The 17,700-nt window shown below is 42.6% G+C and overlaps 1 protein-coding gene across 1 annotated transcript in view; it reads left to right on the forward strand.

Annotated features, from left to right (window-relative positions):
* Positions 1-9,679: 9,679 nt before the first annotated feature.
* LOC138349640 (uncharacterized) overlaps positions 9,680-17,700 on the forward strand; it is a 44,628-nt gene continuing 36,607 nt past the window's right edge. The window contains exons 1-2 of the mRNA XM_069304697.1: positions 9,680-9,719; positions 9,843-9,964. Of these exons, the coding sequence (XP_069160798.1) occupies positions 9,680-9,719; positions 9,843-9,964 (162 nt within the window). The remainder of the gene's footprint in view (positions 9,720-9,842; positions 9,965-17,700) is intronic.

The following is a 17,700-nucleotide window of genomic DNA, read 5'->3' on the forward strand; positions in this document are numbered from 1 at the left end:
GTATATGTAGGGGTAAAGAGTACATGTGGGGGTAAAGAGTACATGTGGGGGTAAAGAGTACATGTGGGGGTAAAGAGTACATGAGGGGGTAAAGAGTACATGTGGGGGTAAAGAGTACATGAGGGGGTAAAGAGTACATGTGGGGGTAAAGAGTACATGTGGGGGTAAAGAGTACATGTGGGGGTAAAGAGTACATGTGGGGGTAAAGAGTACATGTGGGGGTAAAGAGTACATGAGGGGGTAAAGAGTACATGTGGGGGTAAAGAGTACATGAGGGGGTAAAGAGTACATGTGGGGGTAAAGAGTACATGTGGGGGTAAAGAGTACATGTGGGGGTAAAGAGTACATGTGGGGGTAAAGAGTACATGTGTGGTGGCAGAGTACATGTGGGGGTAAAGAGTACATGTGGGGGTAAAGAGTACATGAGGGGGTAAAGAGTACATGTGGGGGTAAAGAGTACATGAGGGGGTAAAGAGTACATGTGGGGGTAAAGAGTACATGTGGGGGTAAAGAGTACATGAGGGGGTAAAGAGTACATGTGGGGGTAAAGAGTACATGAGGGGGTAAAGAGTACATGTGGGGGTAAAGAGTACATGTGGGGGTAAAGAGTACATGTGGGGGTAAAGAGTACATGTGGGGGTAAAGAGTACATGTGGGGGTAAAGAGTACATGTGGGGGTAAAGAGTACATGTGGGGGTAAAGAGTACATGTGTGGGGGCAGAGTACATGTGGGGGTAAAGAGTACATGTGGGGGTAAAGAGTACATGTGGGGGTAAAGAGTACATGTGGGGGTAAAGAGTACATGTGGGGGTAAAGAGTACATGTGGGGGTAAAGAGTACATGTGGGGGTAAAGAGTACATGTGGGGGTAAAGAGTACATGTGTGGGGGCAGAGTACATGTGGGGGTAAAGAGTACATGTGGTGGTAATGAGTGCATGTGGGGGTAAAGAGTACATGTGGGGGGTAAAGAGTACATGTGTGGGTGCAGAGTACATGTGCGGGTGCAGAGTACATGTGTGGGTGCAGAGTACATGTGGGGTAAAGAGTACATGTGTGGGGGCAGAGTACATGTGTGGGTGCAGAGTACATGTGGGGGTAAAGAGTACATGTGGGGGTAAAGAGTACATGTGGGGGTGCAGAGTACATGTGGGGGTAAAGAGTACATGTGTGGTGGCAGAGTACATGTGGGGGTAAAGAGTACATGTGGGGGTAAAGAGTACATGAGGGGTAAAGAGTACATGTGGGGGTAAAGAGTACATGAGGGGGTAAAGAGTACATGTGGGGGTAAAGAGTACATGAGGGGGTAAAGAGTACATGTGGGGGTAAAGAGTACATGTGGGGGTAAAGAGTACATGTGGGGGTAAAGAGTACATGTGGGGGTAAAGAGTACATGTGGGGGTAAAGAGTACATGTGGGGGTAAAGAGTACATGTGGGGGTAAAGAGTACATGTGTGGGGGCAGAGTACATGTGGGGGTAAAGAGTACATGTGGGGGTAAAGAGTACATGTGGGGGTAAAGAGTACATGTGGGGGTAAAGAGTACATGTGGGGGTAAAGAGTACATGTGTGGGGGCAGAGTACATGTGGGGGTAAAGAGTACATGTGGGGGTAAAGAGTACATGTGGGGGTAAAGAGTACATGTGGGGGTAAAGAGTACATGTGGGGTAAAGAGTACATGTGTGGGGGCAGAGTACATGTGGGGGTAAAGAGTACATGTGGGGGTAAAGAGTACATGTGGGGGTAAAGAGTACATGAGGGGGTAAAGAGTACATGTGGGGGTAAAGAGTACATGTGGGGGTAAAGAGTACATGTGGGGGTAAAGAGTACATGAGGGGGTAAAGAGTACATGTGGGGGTAAAGAGTACATGTGGGGGTAAAGAGTACATGTGGGGGTAAAGAGTACATGTGTGGGGGCAGAGTACATGTGGGGGTAAAGAGTACATGTGGGGGTAAAGAGTACATGAGGGGGTAAAGAGTACATGTGGGGGTAAAGAGTACATGAGGGGGTAAAGAGTACATGTGGGGGTAAAGAGTATATGTGGGGGTAAAGAGTACATGTGGGGGTAAAGAGTACATGTGGGGGTAAAGAGTACATGTGGGGGTAAAGAGTACATGAGGGGGTAAAGAGTACATGTGGGGGTAAAGAGTACATGAGGGGGTAAAGAGTACATGTGGGGGTAAAGAGTACATGTGGGGGTAAAGAGTACATGTGGGGGTAAAGAGTACATGTGGGGGTAAAGAGTACATGTGGGGGTAAAGAGTACATGAGGGGGTAAAGAGTACATGTGGGGGTAAAGAGTACATGAGGGGGTAAAGAGTACATGTGGGGGTAAAGAGTACATGTGGGGGTAAAGAGTACATGTGGGGGTAAAGAGTACATGTGGGGGTAAAGAGTACATGTGTGGTGGCAGAGTACATGTGGGGGTAAAGAGTACATGTGGGGGTAAAGAGTACATGAGGGGGTAAAGAGTACATGTGGGGGTAAAGAGTACATGAGGGGGTAAAGAGTACATGTGGAGGTAAAGAGTACATGTGGGGGTAAAGAGTACATGAGGGGGTAAAGAGTACATGTGGGGGTAAAGAGTACATGAGGGGGTAAAGAGTACATGTGGGGGTAAAGAGTACATGTGGGGGTAAAGAGTACATGTGGGGGTAAAGAGTACATGTGGGGGTAAAGAGTACATGTGGGGGTAAAGAGTACATGTGGGGGTAAAGAGTACATGTGGGGGTAAAGAGTACATGTGTGGGGGCAGAGTACATGTGGGGGTAAAGAGTACATGTGGGGGTAAAGAGTACATGTGGGGGTAAAGAGTACATGTGGGGTAAAGAGTACATGTGGGGGTAAAGAGTACATGTGGGGGTAAAGAGTACATGTGTGGGGGCAGAGTACATGTGGGGGTAAAGAGTACATGTGGTGGTAATGAGTGCATGTGGGGGTAAAGAGTACATGTGGGGGGTAAAGAGTACATGTGTGGGTGCAGAGTACATGTGCGGGTGCAGAGTACATGTGTGGGTGCAGAGTACATGTGGGGTAAAGAGTACATGTGTGGGGGCAGAGTACATGTGTGGGTGCAGAGTACATGTGGGGGTAAAGAGTACATGTGGGGGTAAAGAGTACATGTGGGGGTGCAGAGTACATGTGGGGGTAAAGAGTACATGTGTGGTGGCAGAGTACATGTGGGGGTAAAGAGTACATGTGGGGGTAAAGAGTACATGAGGGGTAAAGAGTACATGTGGGGGTAAAGAGTACATGAGGGGGTAAAGAGTACATGTGGGGGTAAAGAGTACATGAGGGGGTAAAGAGTACATGTGGGGGTAAAGAGTACATGTGGGGGTAAAGAGTACATGTGGGGGTAAAGAGTACATGTGGGGGTAAAGAGTACATGTGGGGGTAAAGAGTACATGTGGGGGTAAAGAGTACATGTGGGGGTAAAGAGTACATGTGTGGGGGCAGAGTACATGTGGGGGTAAAGAGTACATGTGGGGGTAAAGAGTACATGTGGGGGTAAAGAGTACATGTGGGGGTAAAGAGTACATGTGGGGGTAAAGAGTACATGTGGGGGTAAAGAGTACATGTGGGGGTAAAGAGTACATGTGTGGGGGCAGAGTACATGTGGGGGTAAAGAGTACATGTGGTGGTAATGAGTGCATGTGGGGGTAAAGAGTACATGTGGGGGGTAAAGAGTACATGTGTGGGTGCAGAGTACATGTGCGGGTGCAGAGTACATGTGTGGGTGCAGAGTACATGTGGGGTAAAGAGTACATGTGTGGGGGCAGAGTACATGTGTGGGTGCAGAGTACATGTGTGGGTGCAGAGTACATGTGGGGTAAAGAGTACATGTGTGGGGGCAGAGTACATGTGTGGGTGCAGAGTACATGTGGGGGTAAAGAGTACATGTGGGGGTATAGAGTACATGTGGGGGTGCAGAGTACATGTGGGGGTAAAGAGTACATGTGGGGGTAAAGAGTACATGTGGGGGTGCAGAGTACATGTGGGGGTAAAGAGTACATGTGGGGGGAAAAGAGTACATGTGTGGGGGCAGAGTACATGTGGGGGTAAAGAGTACATGTGGGGGTAAAGAGTTCATGTGGGGGGTAAAGAGTACATGTGTGGGGGCAGAGTACATGTGGGGGTAAAGAGTACATGTGGGGGTAAAGAGTTCATGTGGGGGGTAAAGAGTACATGTGGGGGTAAAGAGTACATGTTTGGGGGCAGAGTACATGTGGGGGTAAAGAGTACATGTGCGGATGCAGAGTATATGTGGGGGGTACAGAGTACATGTGCGGGTGCAGAGTACATATGCGGGTAAAGAGTACATGTTCGGGTAAAGAGTACATGTGTGGGCGCAGAGTACATATGCGGGTAAAGAGTACATGTTCGGGTAAAGAGTACATGTTCGGGTAAAGAGTACATGTGTGGGTGCAGAGTACATGTGGGAGAGGGGGGTAAAGAGTACATGTGTGGGTGCAGATTATATGTGTGGGTAAAGAGTATATGTACGGGTAGGTCGGCAGGTAGCCTCATTGGTCAAAATATGTATCGGCCATTCAATCAGAGCACCGCTCAGGGTCAGGTGACTCCCATGGGGTTGGGGGGGGGGGGCTAAGAGGCTCCTGATTGTAGCTAAAGGCTCGCTCACGTCTCTGAGTTTGTCCACGACAATAGTACTGTTGAGCTGCTGCCAAACTATTTAATGGCGGCTCCTCTACGTGATTAGGGTTATGGAATTTACAGGGGATCACCTTGAGACTGTAGTCTTTCGGAGGTATTGTAGGTAGTAACACTAGGCTTCGTAGGATGGTGTAGTGCGAATTGGGGTTGGGCGAGGTCCTAGGATACTACCAAGAAGAATAAATGGTCCCAAATTTGAGTGGACATACAGTGTGTTGATCTCTGCAAGGTTTGGTTGCCTTTCCTGTCGGAAGCACGGTGCTCTGAGGATGGTGCACCCAATCACCACTGGTATAACCTGGGTATAACAAGAGGAAAATGCTCTTGCCAGCAGGATCATTTAAATGTGACTCCCTTCCCATTATGTAGAATGAAAAAAAATCATTAACGAATTCTGGATCTCAAGAGAAATGTCTGAGCGCTTCATGGAATGGACGTCTGTCACAGCATCATTCTGCGTGAAGCTCTTAACATTTCATCTGACACGGTTACACAGGTAGATGTGTTTAATAAGTTTACTGAAATTTAAATACTTCAACTTGTGATAGTAAAGCTAGTTATAAGTGGTAGCCTAGTGAAGAAGGGTTTCAATGTATGTTGTTGTTGTAGTTTTTTATTTAGCTACTCAAAACGAAATGTCCATGTAGAACGAGCTACATGGGCCCATAATTGAGTTCGGTTATTCGCAATAACCTTGTTACTGTGATATCTCGATCAAAGTTTTAAATGGTTTAAACCATTTCCTCTGTTTCTTTTTCGCTTCTGTTTTAGTGCACTAGTTTTAGTCATGTTTTAATAACATTATCTTCGTGGTGGGTGTAGATGAAAAATGTTCAGTAGTGTGTCCCCATTCTTAAATTGTTTTTCTATTCATTGTAGTCGCTGTGGAATTTGTATCTAATGCAGCTGCTGTTGTTGGATTAATATTGAGTTTGAAGCGCAGAGATTCAGTTGCTTTACATTCCAGTAAGTAATGCAATAGTGGCGCCTCTGCATTTGTTCCACAGATATGACACTATATCTATTGGGTTTATTACCTCCCGGCAGCACTTGTAACCAATTCTGAGTCTGTATATGGCTACTGCAATGTCTCTGGATGTCTTTTTGCCAGGCGAGGTTTTTCTTGAGACCTTTCTTGAGATGATTTTCATATGTTGTTCTATGAGTGCTTTGAGCCTCTGCGAGTCACATGCTGATTTCTGAACTGGTAATCATTCAATGATTATCTTAAGACTCGATTCTTTACATGGAGGAGGCTGCCGAAAGTGTTGATATGGTCTATCTTCCCCTTTATTTTTAATGGTCCTTTTCAAGTTCACTTTCTCTAGAATCTTTATCAGATTATCCGTCCATGCACTTGTTCTATATTGAATATTTCTGTGAAGCGAACTGTGTATGCTATCTTTGATTGACAGTCTTGCGATGGTTCCAACAAGTTTTTGCTGTTATGGTGGCTTTCCTTTGTTTGAGCCTGTTCTCTAAGGCTGGTAAGTTGTTTTCCATTCTTATATTCTCTGGACGCCACCATATAGGTACTCCCAGCATTGTTCTGAGGGCATCATTTTGGGACACTTCCAGTTTCTCCCATTGGTTATCACTGAGGTATGTAAGAGCAGGAGCAGCATAGTGAATGAGTGACCTAACTGCCTGAACGTAGTACATTTTGAGTACTGGTAGATATGCACCATCTCTTAAGAATTGTCAGGGAGCGCAAAGCTGAATTTCTGGCTTTACAACGTTGCGGAAGATATAACATTTCTTAAGTGAATTTCAACTGGCTGTCTATGTTGATGTTGATGACATTTTTGCTTTATGGCCTCATGATCTTAGTCTTTTCCAGCCCTTCCTCTCCTCTCTTAATAATCTGGCTCCTTCTATCCATTTCAAAGTTGAGTGAGAATCTAATTCCCTCCTTCCTTTTTTTGACGTTCACGTTCACATCTCTGTGTCCGGGTTCTCTTTCTCTATCTACTTTAAACCCATGCATAGTGGCATGTACATTCACTTCTTTTCTTACCATCCTCCTTCTGTTAAGAAAAGTGTCCTCGTCTCTCTCTTCCTCCGCGCTCTACGCATCAGCGACTCTCAGTTTCTTGATTCTGAAATTGCCTTTATCTACAAATCATTCTCTCGCCTTGGTTACCCTTTGCATTTCATCAACTGTGCCTACTCTCAAGCTAAACGCAATTTCTTTCATCCTAAACCTGCTTCCAACACTAGTAGCACTGTACTATGCCTTTCCTTCATATCTGAACTCAAAACTTTTACCAATACCTTTCGTTCTCTTGACATAAAACTCGCCTTTCGACAAACTAACACACTTCGTAGCAATCTAGTTCACACTGCTCCTCCTGCTTCTAATGCTGCTGGTGTCTACTCTATTTCCTGTTCGTGTTGTCCTCTCCAATACTTTGGCGAAACTGGCCGTACACTCAATGACAGACTTAAAGAACACAAGAGAAGTGTTAAGTCTGCAGACACTAACAATGCTCTCTTCTGTCATGTGAGGGATTCCAATCATCCTGTTGATTGGTCCTCCTCCAAAATAATCTTTTCTGCTTCTACTCTACACAGACGCAGTCTTGTTGAATTGGCTCTAATACACAATGTACCCCACATGAACTTGAGTCCTGGCTTTGTTGCTGTGGACTCTTTCCTTTCACAGTATATACTCAAATGCTCTAATCTTTCTAACAAACGTGACCTAACATAAGCTTACCCTTCCATTTATCTTTATCTTTCCTTTTCTTTCTCTCTTCTCTTTTTTTCTGTTCATTGTTTTCTCTTACGTTCCCTTAATATCCTCTTCTTATTCCTATTACTATCTCCTTCTCATTCGGTGGTAAGTCGGTGCCAGGTAAGTCTACTACGGGCTCACCATAGCCCGTGGTACTTGCAACTTATTCCGAGTAGCTGAATCTATAACAACAACAACAATTCCTCATCACAATCGACTTGAGAATGGTCCAGGATGGACCGAAACGTCGTCGTCCCTTCACCTTCTAGTGTGTGTTCTGGTCAACATGTAGTTGAACACACGAGGAGCAACAAAGTTTATGAGGAGCCCCAGCTTGTCCACTGTAGGAGTAGTTTTTTATACTGCTAGAGAGAAGTTTTTGAATGTCAAGAGCCAGTGACGCAATTCTTGAGCGGCGTTGGTGGAGTTTGGGTCAGTAGCAAACCGCTCCATGTTCACTGGCTGAATTATTTGTTCCATAGATTGAGGTAAACAAACGCTCTGTTAGACTTGTGGCTTTATTGGTCAAATAATTACAGTACAGTTAAATCCTGTAATAATACGAAGCCATATAATATACAACACATATATACAATTTAAGCACTGTCAATTCACCATAACAATAAGCAAACTGCATATGACTAAAGCTAAAACAAATAGAGAGTAACAGAGTACATTACACCAACCTGTATACATGCAAGACACAGCTGATCTGCCGGTCACCAAGACAATAACAGTCAAGCGAGCATCCATCCAGAACAATAATAGCTCCTCCCAGATACGATAGATTCAATACGTTTATTACAAAATGCAATGTTTTTTGTAAGAGGACAGGTTGCGTCAGTACCTTTATTGTAGCAAAGTAACTACTCTCCCCTGCCTCCCCTTGAGTTAGTTTCATTCTGAGGATTGACATTAGGTTATTCTAGTACTTGTTTTGACTGCTAATATTTCCAAGATTTATTTTATCATTGTATTTTACTATGAAAAAAGTCAAGTTTGATGGAATTAAAAGTTGATGGCCATGGGCTAGTGATGGCTTAAGATTTACTGTTTGTGTTCTTACAAGTTATGTGAGGTTATATTTAACATAAATATATAAAATTATTCAAAACAGCCTCAGTAATTTTTGTTTTTGAGTTGATGCCCAATTAGTTTTGTGACACTCAGATGAATGTGTACTGTAAAGTAAACTTTCGAGTTAATAGGGTTTGTGAGCGGCAAGTTTCAAATTTTGATGAGGGTACTGCAGCAACTGAGATAAATTTATTTATTTTCATTAATTGTGATTTTTGTTGCTATTTTTCTGTGTCATCTCCTCCCTATTGTTTATTTATTGCTTATGACCAACCCTTACTGAATCATAATAGCTGATATGCATTGTGTGACATACGTGTATGGGAGAGGCTAGGCTGGAGAAACTGCAGTATACATCTAAAGTATCATACACCCTTGAGGAAGTGAGTGTGTGTGCCTACAGGACAACAACTGAGAAAATTCCAAAAAAACTATATACCGGTAGTGGCGCTATGTCCATGTGAGGACGATTTAGAGTCTGAGTAAGTTTACCAGAGTACGGGGTATCCTAGCCTCCGCAGTTATTCAATAACCGCACAGGGTGCAGTGTGAGTTTCATACAGTGGACAATGGGGGAATCTGAATCCCATCTGAAGTGTTGAGGACGATGCCCTAAGAGTAGTTACGAGCTGAAGTCGTCTGAAAGCTCATCCTTCTACTGTACCACCCTCCGGGGAGTGAGTAACGGTCCTGGCGGGGGCTCCTACACCGGGGCTGACACAGGGGAAACATGCCACAATATATACATGGTATATATGATGTGTTACTATGCTTCATGTACGTTATATGCATGAGTTATTAGCAGAGTTATAAATTTGTTATTTGTTTTATGTCTACTAAATGAATTAAAGTAACAGAGATGAGTTTCAGTTTCAGTAGAGTCGGCGTCAATAGATTACCATTGTCATCTAATATGGGAAGTTTATAACCATTATATAAAAATATATGATTAATTGATCTCCTTTGTATCCACTATATGGTCACTATGTGACCAGTATAAGACCAGTAAATTACAAAAAAGGATTATCAGTATATTGCAAGTATATGTCTAAAAGATAATTAGTATTTGAACAATACATGGCTTCTACAAGACAAGCATGCAGTCGGTACATAGTCAGTATGACCAGTACAAGGCCATTATATGTTTAATATATAGTCAGTATAACTAATAAATGACCAATGTATGGCGATTATATGACGAGTATATGGCCTGTGAATGACCAGTGTATGGCTGGTAAGTTAGCAGTTGTTATTACAGTAAAGATATCACAAAACATTCACATGATGGGGATCAGTCATACAAAAATGAGTCTGAGAAAGTAGATGGAAGTGCATTAATTAATAACTATAATTCCAGAACCTGTTAACACGGCCAAGAAGCAAAAGATTGAAACTTCTCCGCAAAGCTCCTTCGGACAAAATCCTCAAGGAACAAATTCACCTGGGGCAAGGACTTCAACGAATCTAAAACGGCGTTCAGTAAGTTATTAATTTATTAATAATTCCTCAGAAATGATTATTGAACAGTAAAATTATTTGTGACTCAAAATAAACAAATCCGACTTCGAGTATTCCTAGGTCACCATCCATATAATGTCTCAACCCCTTCCATCTCCTGCTCAATCATATCTGTCAACCTAACACAACTCTGCTTCACTCCCATCTCTTAACCACATATACCACCTCATCCACTTCTTCTCAGTCACATTTATCCCTTTGTCTACACCATTTCTCACCTCCTGCTCCCTCTTCAGTTCCATGTGTAACTCTAACCATGACTTGTTTCATCCCAGTTACCAACACCACTTACCCCTTCAACATTCCCGCCTCTCAAATTCATTTATCCTATCTCACATCCACCCCTTCATTCCTGCTTCCATCCTATCTCTCAACCCCACCCATCTCCTCATTCATCCCATATCTCAACCATACCCATCCCACCATCTCTCAAACCCAACAGTTCCTTCATTCATCCCATTTCTCAGTCACGCCCATACTTGCTTCCACTGGGTACCCAACACCTAATATATTCAAAAGCTCACACTACCTTCCTCTCTTCCATACCATCTAACAACCTCACTAATCTCCTCATACACCGCATCACTCAGCGCCAGCTGTCTCTCCACCTCTTATGTCACTTAACCACGCCCTAACCATCTTCCATCCTTTATCTCAACCCAAGTCATCTCCTCATCCATCTCGTCTCTCAATTCCTTTCATTCACCCATACATCCTATCTCTCATCCTCACCCATTCTATCCCTTCTTGCATTTCTCAGTCCACCCATCCCTTCATTCATCCCATCACTAATCCTCACCCATCCCCCTCATGCCCTTCCATCTCCAATCCCCCGTTTTTCCGCATTCAAATTTCAACGCCACATATTCCCTCTTGTTTCACATCTTTCAATCCTTCACATATTCGCTTCCATTTCATTTGTAAACTCCGTCTCCTTCATTATTTCATCCTCTAAATCCCAACCATCCCCGTCTACAGCACATCCCTCATTGCCTGCTTATTACATCATCTTTCCGACCTCCCATACCACCCACTCCGACACCCGTAACATATCTTTCTTCCTTCATCCTTCCATTAATCAAAACAACCATCTCCTCATGTATCCCTTCTCTCAACCCAGCCAAACCCTTCATACATTTCAAGTCTTGACCCCTACCAATCATATCTTTTAACGAAGCTAATTCTATTATGCATTCCTTCTCACAAACACACCAATCCTCTCATCTATCCTATCTCTGAGCCAAATCCATCCTATCAGTGACTCCATATTTCAGCCCACACTCATCTCCTCATGCATTACAATTCTCAACCTCACCTATACCCGCCTCCATTCTATCTATAAAACCAAAATATTCTCACCTCCATCCCATCTCTCAACACTACCTGTCAACACATGTTATATATCTTAATTCAACCTTCCTACCTTCTATTTCTCAATCCATCAATATCTTCATCTGAACTGCAACTTGTTCCCTAATCCATCCTCACCCGCCCCCCTCATCCGTTTGATCTCTCAAACCTACCCATTACCTTATCCATATGATTTCTGAACCCAATCCATCTCCGTTTCCGACCAAGCTCTCAAACTTCACTCATCGCCGAATCTGCTCTATCTCTCAATCCCACAAATCCCCTAATTTATCCTATATCTTAACCTATCCCTTAATCCATCTTACCTCTCAATCCCCACCCTTCTCATCCGTCTCCCTCTCACCCACATTATTATACGCTTTCATCTTAATTTTCATCCCACTCATCCCCGCTTCTCAGTCATCTATCCTACATTTCATCCCCACCCTCTCTCACATCCATACATCTCTAAACCTCATCTATCTTGCCACCAATTTTATCAACCCCGCCCATTCTTGCTTCCATCTCATCTCTAAAGCCTACCCCATCTCCTTATTCATTCCATCTTCCTACACCTGATCCACTCCAACTGCCAGTCCGTCCAATTCTCTCATCCATCCCATCTGTAATCCCAGCCATTCCCTCCTATACTCCATCCCTCATCTCCACCAATCCTCTAATCCATCCACCACACATCATATCCTCATTTTTACCAATTCCATTTCTTGACCCCTAAACACCCCCTAATTCATCCCATCTTTCAACCACACCTATCTGATTATTCATTTCATCTCTAGTCTCACCCGTCCCATCTCACAACCCAACTATCCCTGCATCCTTCCCATCTCACAACCCAACTATCCCTGAACCCATGCCATCTCACAACCCAACTATCCCTGAACCCATGCCATCTTACAACCCAACTATCCCTGAACCCATGCCATCTCACAACCCAACTATCCCTGAACCCATGCCATCTCACAACCCAACTATCCCTGAACCCATGCCATCTCACAACCCAACTATCCCTGAACCCATGCCATCTCACAACCCAACTATCCCTGAACCCATCCCATCTCACAACCCAACTATCCCTGAACCCATGCCATCTCACAACCCAACTATCCCTGAACCCATGCCATCTCACAACCCAACTATCCCTGAACCCATCCCATCTCACAACCCAACTATCCCTGCATCGATTACATCATGTGTTCCCAACGATACACTTATCCATCCAGCCTCTAAGTCACATTCCATTTATTTTTTATTCCATTTGAATTCCAAAGATTCCATTTTACTTTGATACTTTTTGAATTGCTTTATTACGGTGCTGTTTTCCACCTCCCGCAGCGCCTCACCTGTCACCAGATCTCTAATACCATTTTGGCTGAACCATCTGGGATGTGGCGTGTGCTGGCCGAGGTGGTCATCCACGTCCCGTTCCTCGTCTCCATTATTGCTACGAGCATCGCTGGTTGCGATTTAGACTATATCACAATCACATTCGTCATCTCCATCACTGCTATGTCCCTTCCAGTCACTTTTATCAGCACCCGTATTCACATCATAGTCTCCAACATCTTCATTACAGTTCTCACTCGCACTAGCAGTTAGCTTATTATTTACTTTGATACTATTTGAATTGCTTTATTATGGTGTTGTTTTCCACCTCGGTCAGCGTCGCACCTGCCACCAGATCTCTAATACCCTTCTGGCTGAACAATCTGGGATGTGGCGTCTGGGATAATATATAAACTAAGTGCAACCTAATAAACTCCATGCTACCTACCTCACCCTCTATATGTCAAAATGTCAAAAATTGTCTTGCTATTTTCAAACAATACTGTTTGTTGACCAAGTTGTATAATTGCTGATTTCTGCCATGTTCACCCTCCCCAACTTTTTTATTTCAACATAATTTATGTTGAAATAAAAAATTTTCCTTATTTCAACATAATTATTCCTTTCCTTATTTCAACATAATTTATACTTTAATCTCAGTTAGTATTAATCTTTAGTCTAGTGATTTTTCTCCCCACACCTTGCCCGAAATGCTGTGAATATTAATGGCTTTAGGTATTGCATGTACTATCTCTATCTATAAATCCAACATTATAAACAAATCCACAAGGGCCGGCCGTGACGAGGATTCGAACCTACGTCCGAGATCATCCCAGACGCTGCCTTAATCGACTGAGCTACGACATGGTAAAAGAGTTTTAACCAGAAGTTCTACTGAACTTTCTTAGATCCTGCAGCCTCTCCGAGACACGAACCATGGTTTTACACAACTCCCCCATGCACTCGAGCTATGTTAATAGGCCGTTCTTCCTCTTCACCCTTACTTCATTACACACAGAAATCACAATCATTGTGATTTCTTGTAGACAATTACCTGTTCATAATATTTAAGTATATTTGGTGATGGTTTTGTCTAGTGTTTAACCACCCCTTTTCCAGTTTAGTTGTCTATTACTCCTCACTTCTTGTTAACTTGACCCTGACTTGGGATTGGATCTGTGAAGATAAGAGGCACTGTAGAAAGAGAGACGAAAATAACCAGAGTTGCTGGCTAAGTGAGTTCGTAAAATCATTTGTGATCATTTAATTTAATTTAATTTATACTATTGCTTTTATTTCAGCGTTTGTTTCACTAGTCCTTTTTTCAGTTCATCTGCTTTGTTTGACATACCATCATCATTTGTGAACCAGAAATTTAGGCTCTTCATTTCAACTCTGTTCCCTGTATGGGCCAGCTTCCAGCCTCGGAGTGCGATACTGGGCTGCTTCAGGTGTGTGGAAGGTACAGAAAGGATTGGTAGAATGGTTGGGGAAGAGACCCTGGGAGAGGAGGGCAGTGAGGTCGTGATAGATAGTGGAGTAATTGGTAAAGGAAAGGGAGGGGTGGCTTGTTGGTTTGGGAAAGTCTATAGACATATGAAGTGAAACAGGAATCAATGGGAGAGGGAATAGGTGGAATGAAAAATCTGCTTTGGGAGGTTGTCATGTATGGCTTGGGGTATGCTATAGGTGTAGAGCCTGGGCTATTTTCTTGTTGTCAACACTAGTTACTGATTGGAACTATATGCCTCCTCGAATGTTCTTGTTGTAATCTGTTAGATGCCTGCCTCCGCCTCATGTCACTAATTTGAATTCGTAGTTACTTAAGCTGCCTAGAAGTGGTGTGGGTTTCTTCCCCCCATTTCCCTAGTCTCACTGTTCACTTCAAACCTTCTCTCTCCTCCTCTTCCTCCTTCCTTCTTGTTCTTTCAACTGTGTTTCTCTTTATTTCATCTTCATTCATGCCATATTCAAGGTATACTTTTCTGTTATATCTTCAATATCTCAAAGGTTACCTTTCCTTTCATCTGGATCCTTGGTGCCACCTCATTTACAAATACCAGCTTTAGTGGTCTAACTATTCGATGTTGCTGTACTGTTGCATATGAACCCAGTCTTTAAACTTCTACAAATTCTCACTCGACCTCATATAGGCGTAATAGCCTAAGGATATGTGAGGCCGATTATCTTCTTTTTTTTACACCAGGGTTCAGCCATGGTTTCCTCTGTTGCCCCTGGAAAACCTTAAATTTTCAGTGTTCTTTCTTTAGGGTGTTTTTTTTATTTGCAGAGCAACACCCAACATTTTTCTCAGCTTTCCTATTTTTTGCAATTACTTCGACCAATGTGTCATTATCTTCTGGGCTCAGTCCCTTTAACTTGTCCTCTATGATTTTTACCTACCCTGAAATGGTTTTTCATTAACAGCGTGCTCTTTTACTTGAATTTTCTGTACTTCTTCTCCAAGCTTACGAAGCTCCCTCTCACTTAGGTCTGCCTATTGGCAATTTACAGTAGGACCCAAGATTTTACCCCGATATTCAAATTCTTCCTTAAACATCTTAGTTTTTTTACAATCTCTTGGCACTTTTTATCATATTTTTGTAACTTTTTGGATTTGATTTCCTATAGTACCTCTACCATTTTTTATATTTTCCCTTTTTCATCCAGTATTTCCTCATATCTTCCCACTCCTGTAGGAACCATGTTTTTCTTTTCTCTGTCTACAACTGCCTCTGAAACGACTTAATCCCTGAGCCATATTGTCATGCTTGTCCTCTCTTCTCTCTTCAACCTCAGACCTTTAAAATTGCCTACTTTCCTAAACCACCAAGAAAGAGATAAAAGACTTACATTCCCTGATGTGCCTTTTCTCGTCCTATAGGTTATACATTGTGCTGTCAATTAGTAAACAACAGACTAGTAAAAATAAAAGAAAAAATATGAGTCACGAGTAACTGCATTGCTCCTACAGTCACAGTGCATGCTCAATTAATCCTTTCAGCCCTACCTAACACAACTCCATGGGCTGCATCCTCAGGCTCATTTTTTGAAATAAGTAGTCTGTGGTCCGTTAATTAAGCAATCTGCTCCAAATGGCCTTGGTCATGTGGGCATTCCTGTCTGTCTTTCCAACGGAGCATGTTAGGTACTGGTGCGTTGAGAGTGGGAGCATCTAAGTTGTTCTGTTGCATTTGAGCAGACGCAACACGATGTTATTGATCAGGCGATCATTCGCTGCACATGGCCTTAGGATAAGATGTCCATTACTGTTACAGTTACCAATGCCATTTCTGCCAATAACTCCCCTCCCATGCCAAGTGATCAACACCAACTCTGGTGTTGAAATCGCCAAGAACGATCAGCTTGTCTGCCTCTGGTATTGAAGCAATCAGTGCTTACAAATCTTGATAGAATTGGTCTTTAATATATTTTGGGTTACTCGTTGTTGGTACATAAGCACTAATAAGTGTTGCATGCTTTTCTCAGTCAGGGAGTTTATTCACCAGATGGGTCTGGATAGCAAATCCTACTCTCGACTCACGGCGTTCGTCCGTGATTGGTCCACTTCAGAAAAAGGAATATCCCGCTCCAAATTAAATCAGCTGTCCCGCATCCGACAGGTGGGACTCATTTCGGGCTGCTATTTCGATCTTATAGCAAGAAAGCTCCATGGCAAGTTGGGTAGTCCTTTTCTCTTATAGAAAGCCTCACTTAAACAAAGAAATTGCTATTTAAAAATAGATTCTATTTTAAATAGAATCTTAAAACTCATTATAGATTTTCATGTGACAGGCATTGAACACTACAGAGTGACAAACTGGAAAATAACTTGGGAGAAGCGACAAATATTTGTTTAGAGCCAGAAGAAAGCAGTTTCACAAGGTAAAACAGAGGAAATGCATGAGAATGAATGAGAATGGATCTGGAACCAGCAAAGTGTACCATACACTCCAGAGTCATAGCTACCAGTACACCCCCAGTGGAGTTACAAATACGGAAGGCAAAATCCCGGCAACAACCAGTACTTGGCAGAACAAATCCAATATGCCTTCGCATAATGGACCATCCTGAAAAACCCTCCAGTCAAAATACCTCATTTATCTTTGCCAACTTGCAAGGTATAAAAACGAATGCGACAAACAAAATACCGTTCATAAATGGCATATTTACAGAGGCACTTAAAATGGACAGTGAGATCTGGATACCAGAAAATAATCAATATAGATATTAAGTCAATAGGTCGCATGGAGGATTTGGTTTGTATTTTTGAGAGTTTTGTTTGTTTGCTCGGAGCTCCTTACCTCTACAAGTAAGGTGGTAGTGGTATTGTGAGTAAAAATAGAGAAAATTAACTTAATTAGTATGCTAATAATTCTAATATAATAACAGCTAAATATAACGGTTGAGGAATTCCCAAAACAGAGGAACAAAAATACAGAACAGCATCGATAATCCGATAAGCCAAATATTAGATAATATCTTCCCAGGAGAATTCAACCTCTCCAGTCTAAGATGGAAAATAGCAAATACCTGTACTAGTATACTCGGAATAGAACTATTATGAATAGAACAACTGACTACCAAGTCATACAAAGTCTGTCTGAAACATGTTCCTATGCGAAAAGCCAGCAAGGGAATCAGCTTGGAAAGGGAATGTAGAATGGACTACAGAAGAAGGAAATGCTTAAGCAGACGCGACTATCCCTATAGAAAGAAAGAATAATTTAAACAGGGAGATGAAAAAAATAAAACAGACTGAAACAATCATACCAAATTGTTGAAATAGAATTAGAACAGAAAGCCATAGAAGAGTGAAAGAAAAATCCAAAACGTTTTTTCACATAAGAGAAATCAAAATCAAAAACCTCCATTAGTATTGGACCTATACTTACAAGTGAAAGTCCATACACAAAGGACGACAAAGAAGTTAGTAAAATCCTAAACAAGCAGTATGAGGACATGTTTAGCATCCAAAAGACAACAAGAAAGTGGGAGATCCG

The sequence above is a fragment of the Procambarus clarkii genome, chromosome 53, assembly GCF_040958095.1.
Source record: "Procambarus clarkii isolate CNS0578487 chromosome 53, FALCON_Pclarkii_2.0, whole genome shotgun sequence".
In the NCBI taxonomy this organism is placed as follows: Eukaryota; Metazoa; Arthropoda; class Malacostraca; order Decapoda; family Cambaridae; genus Procambarus; species Procambarus clarkii.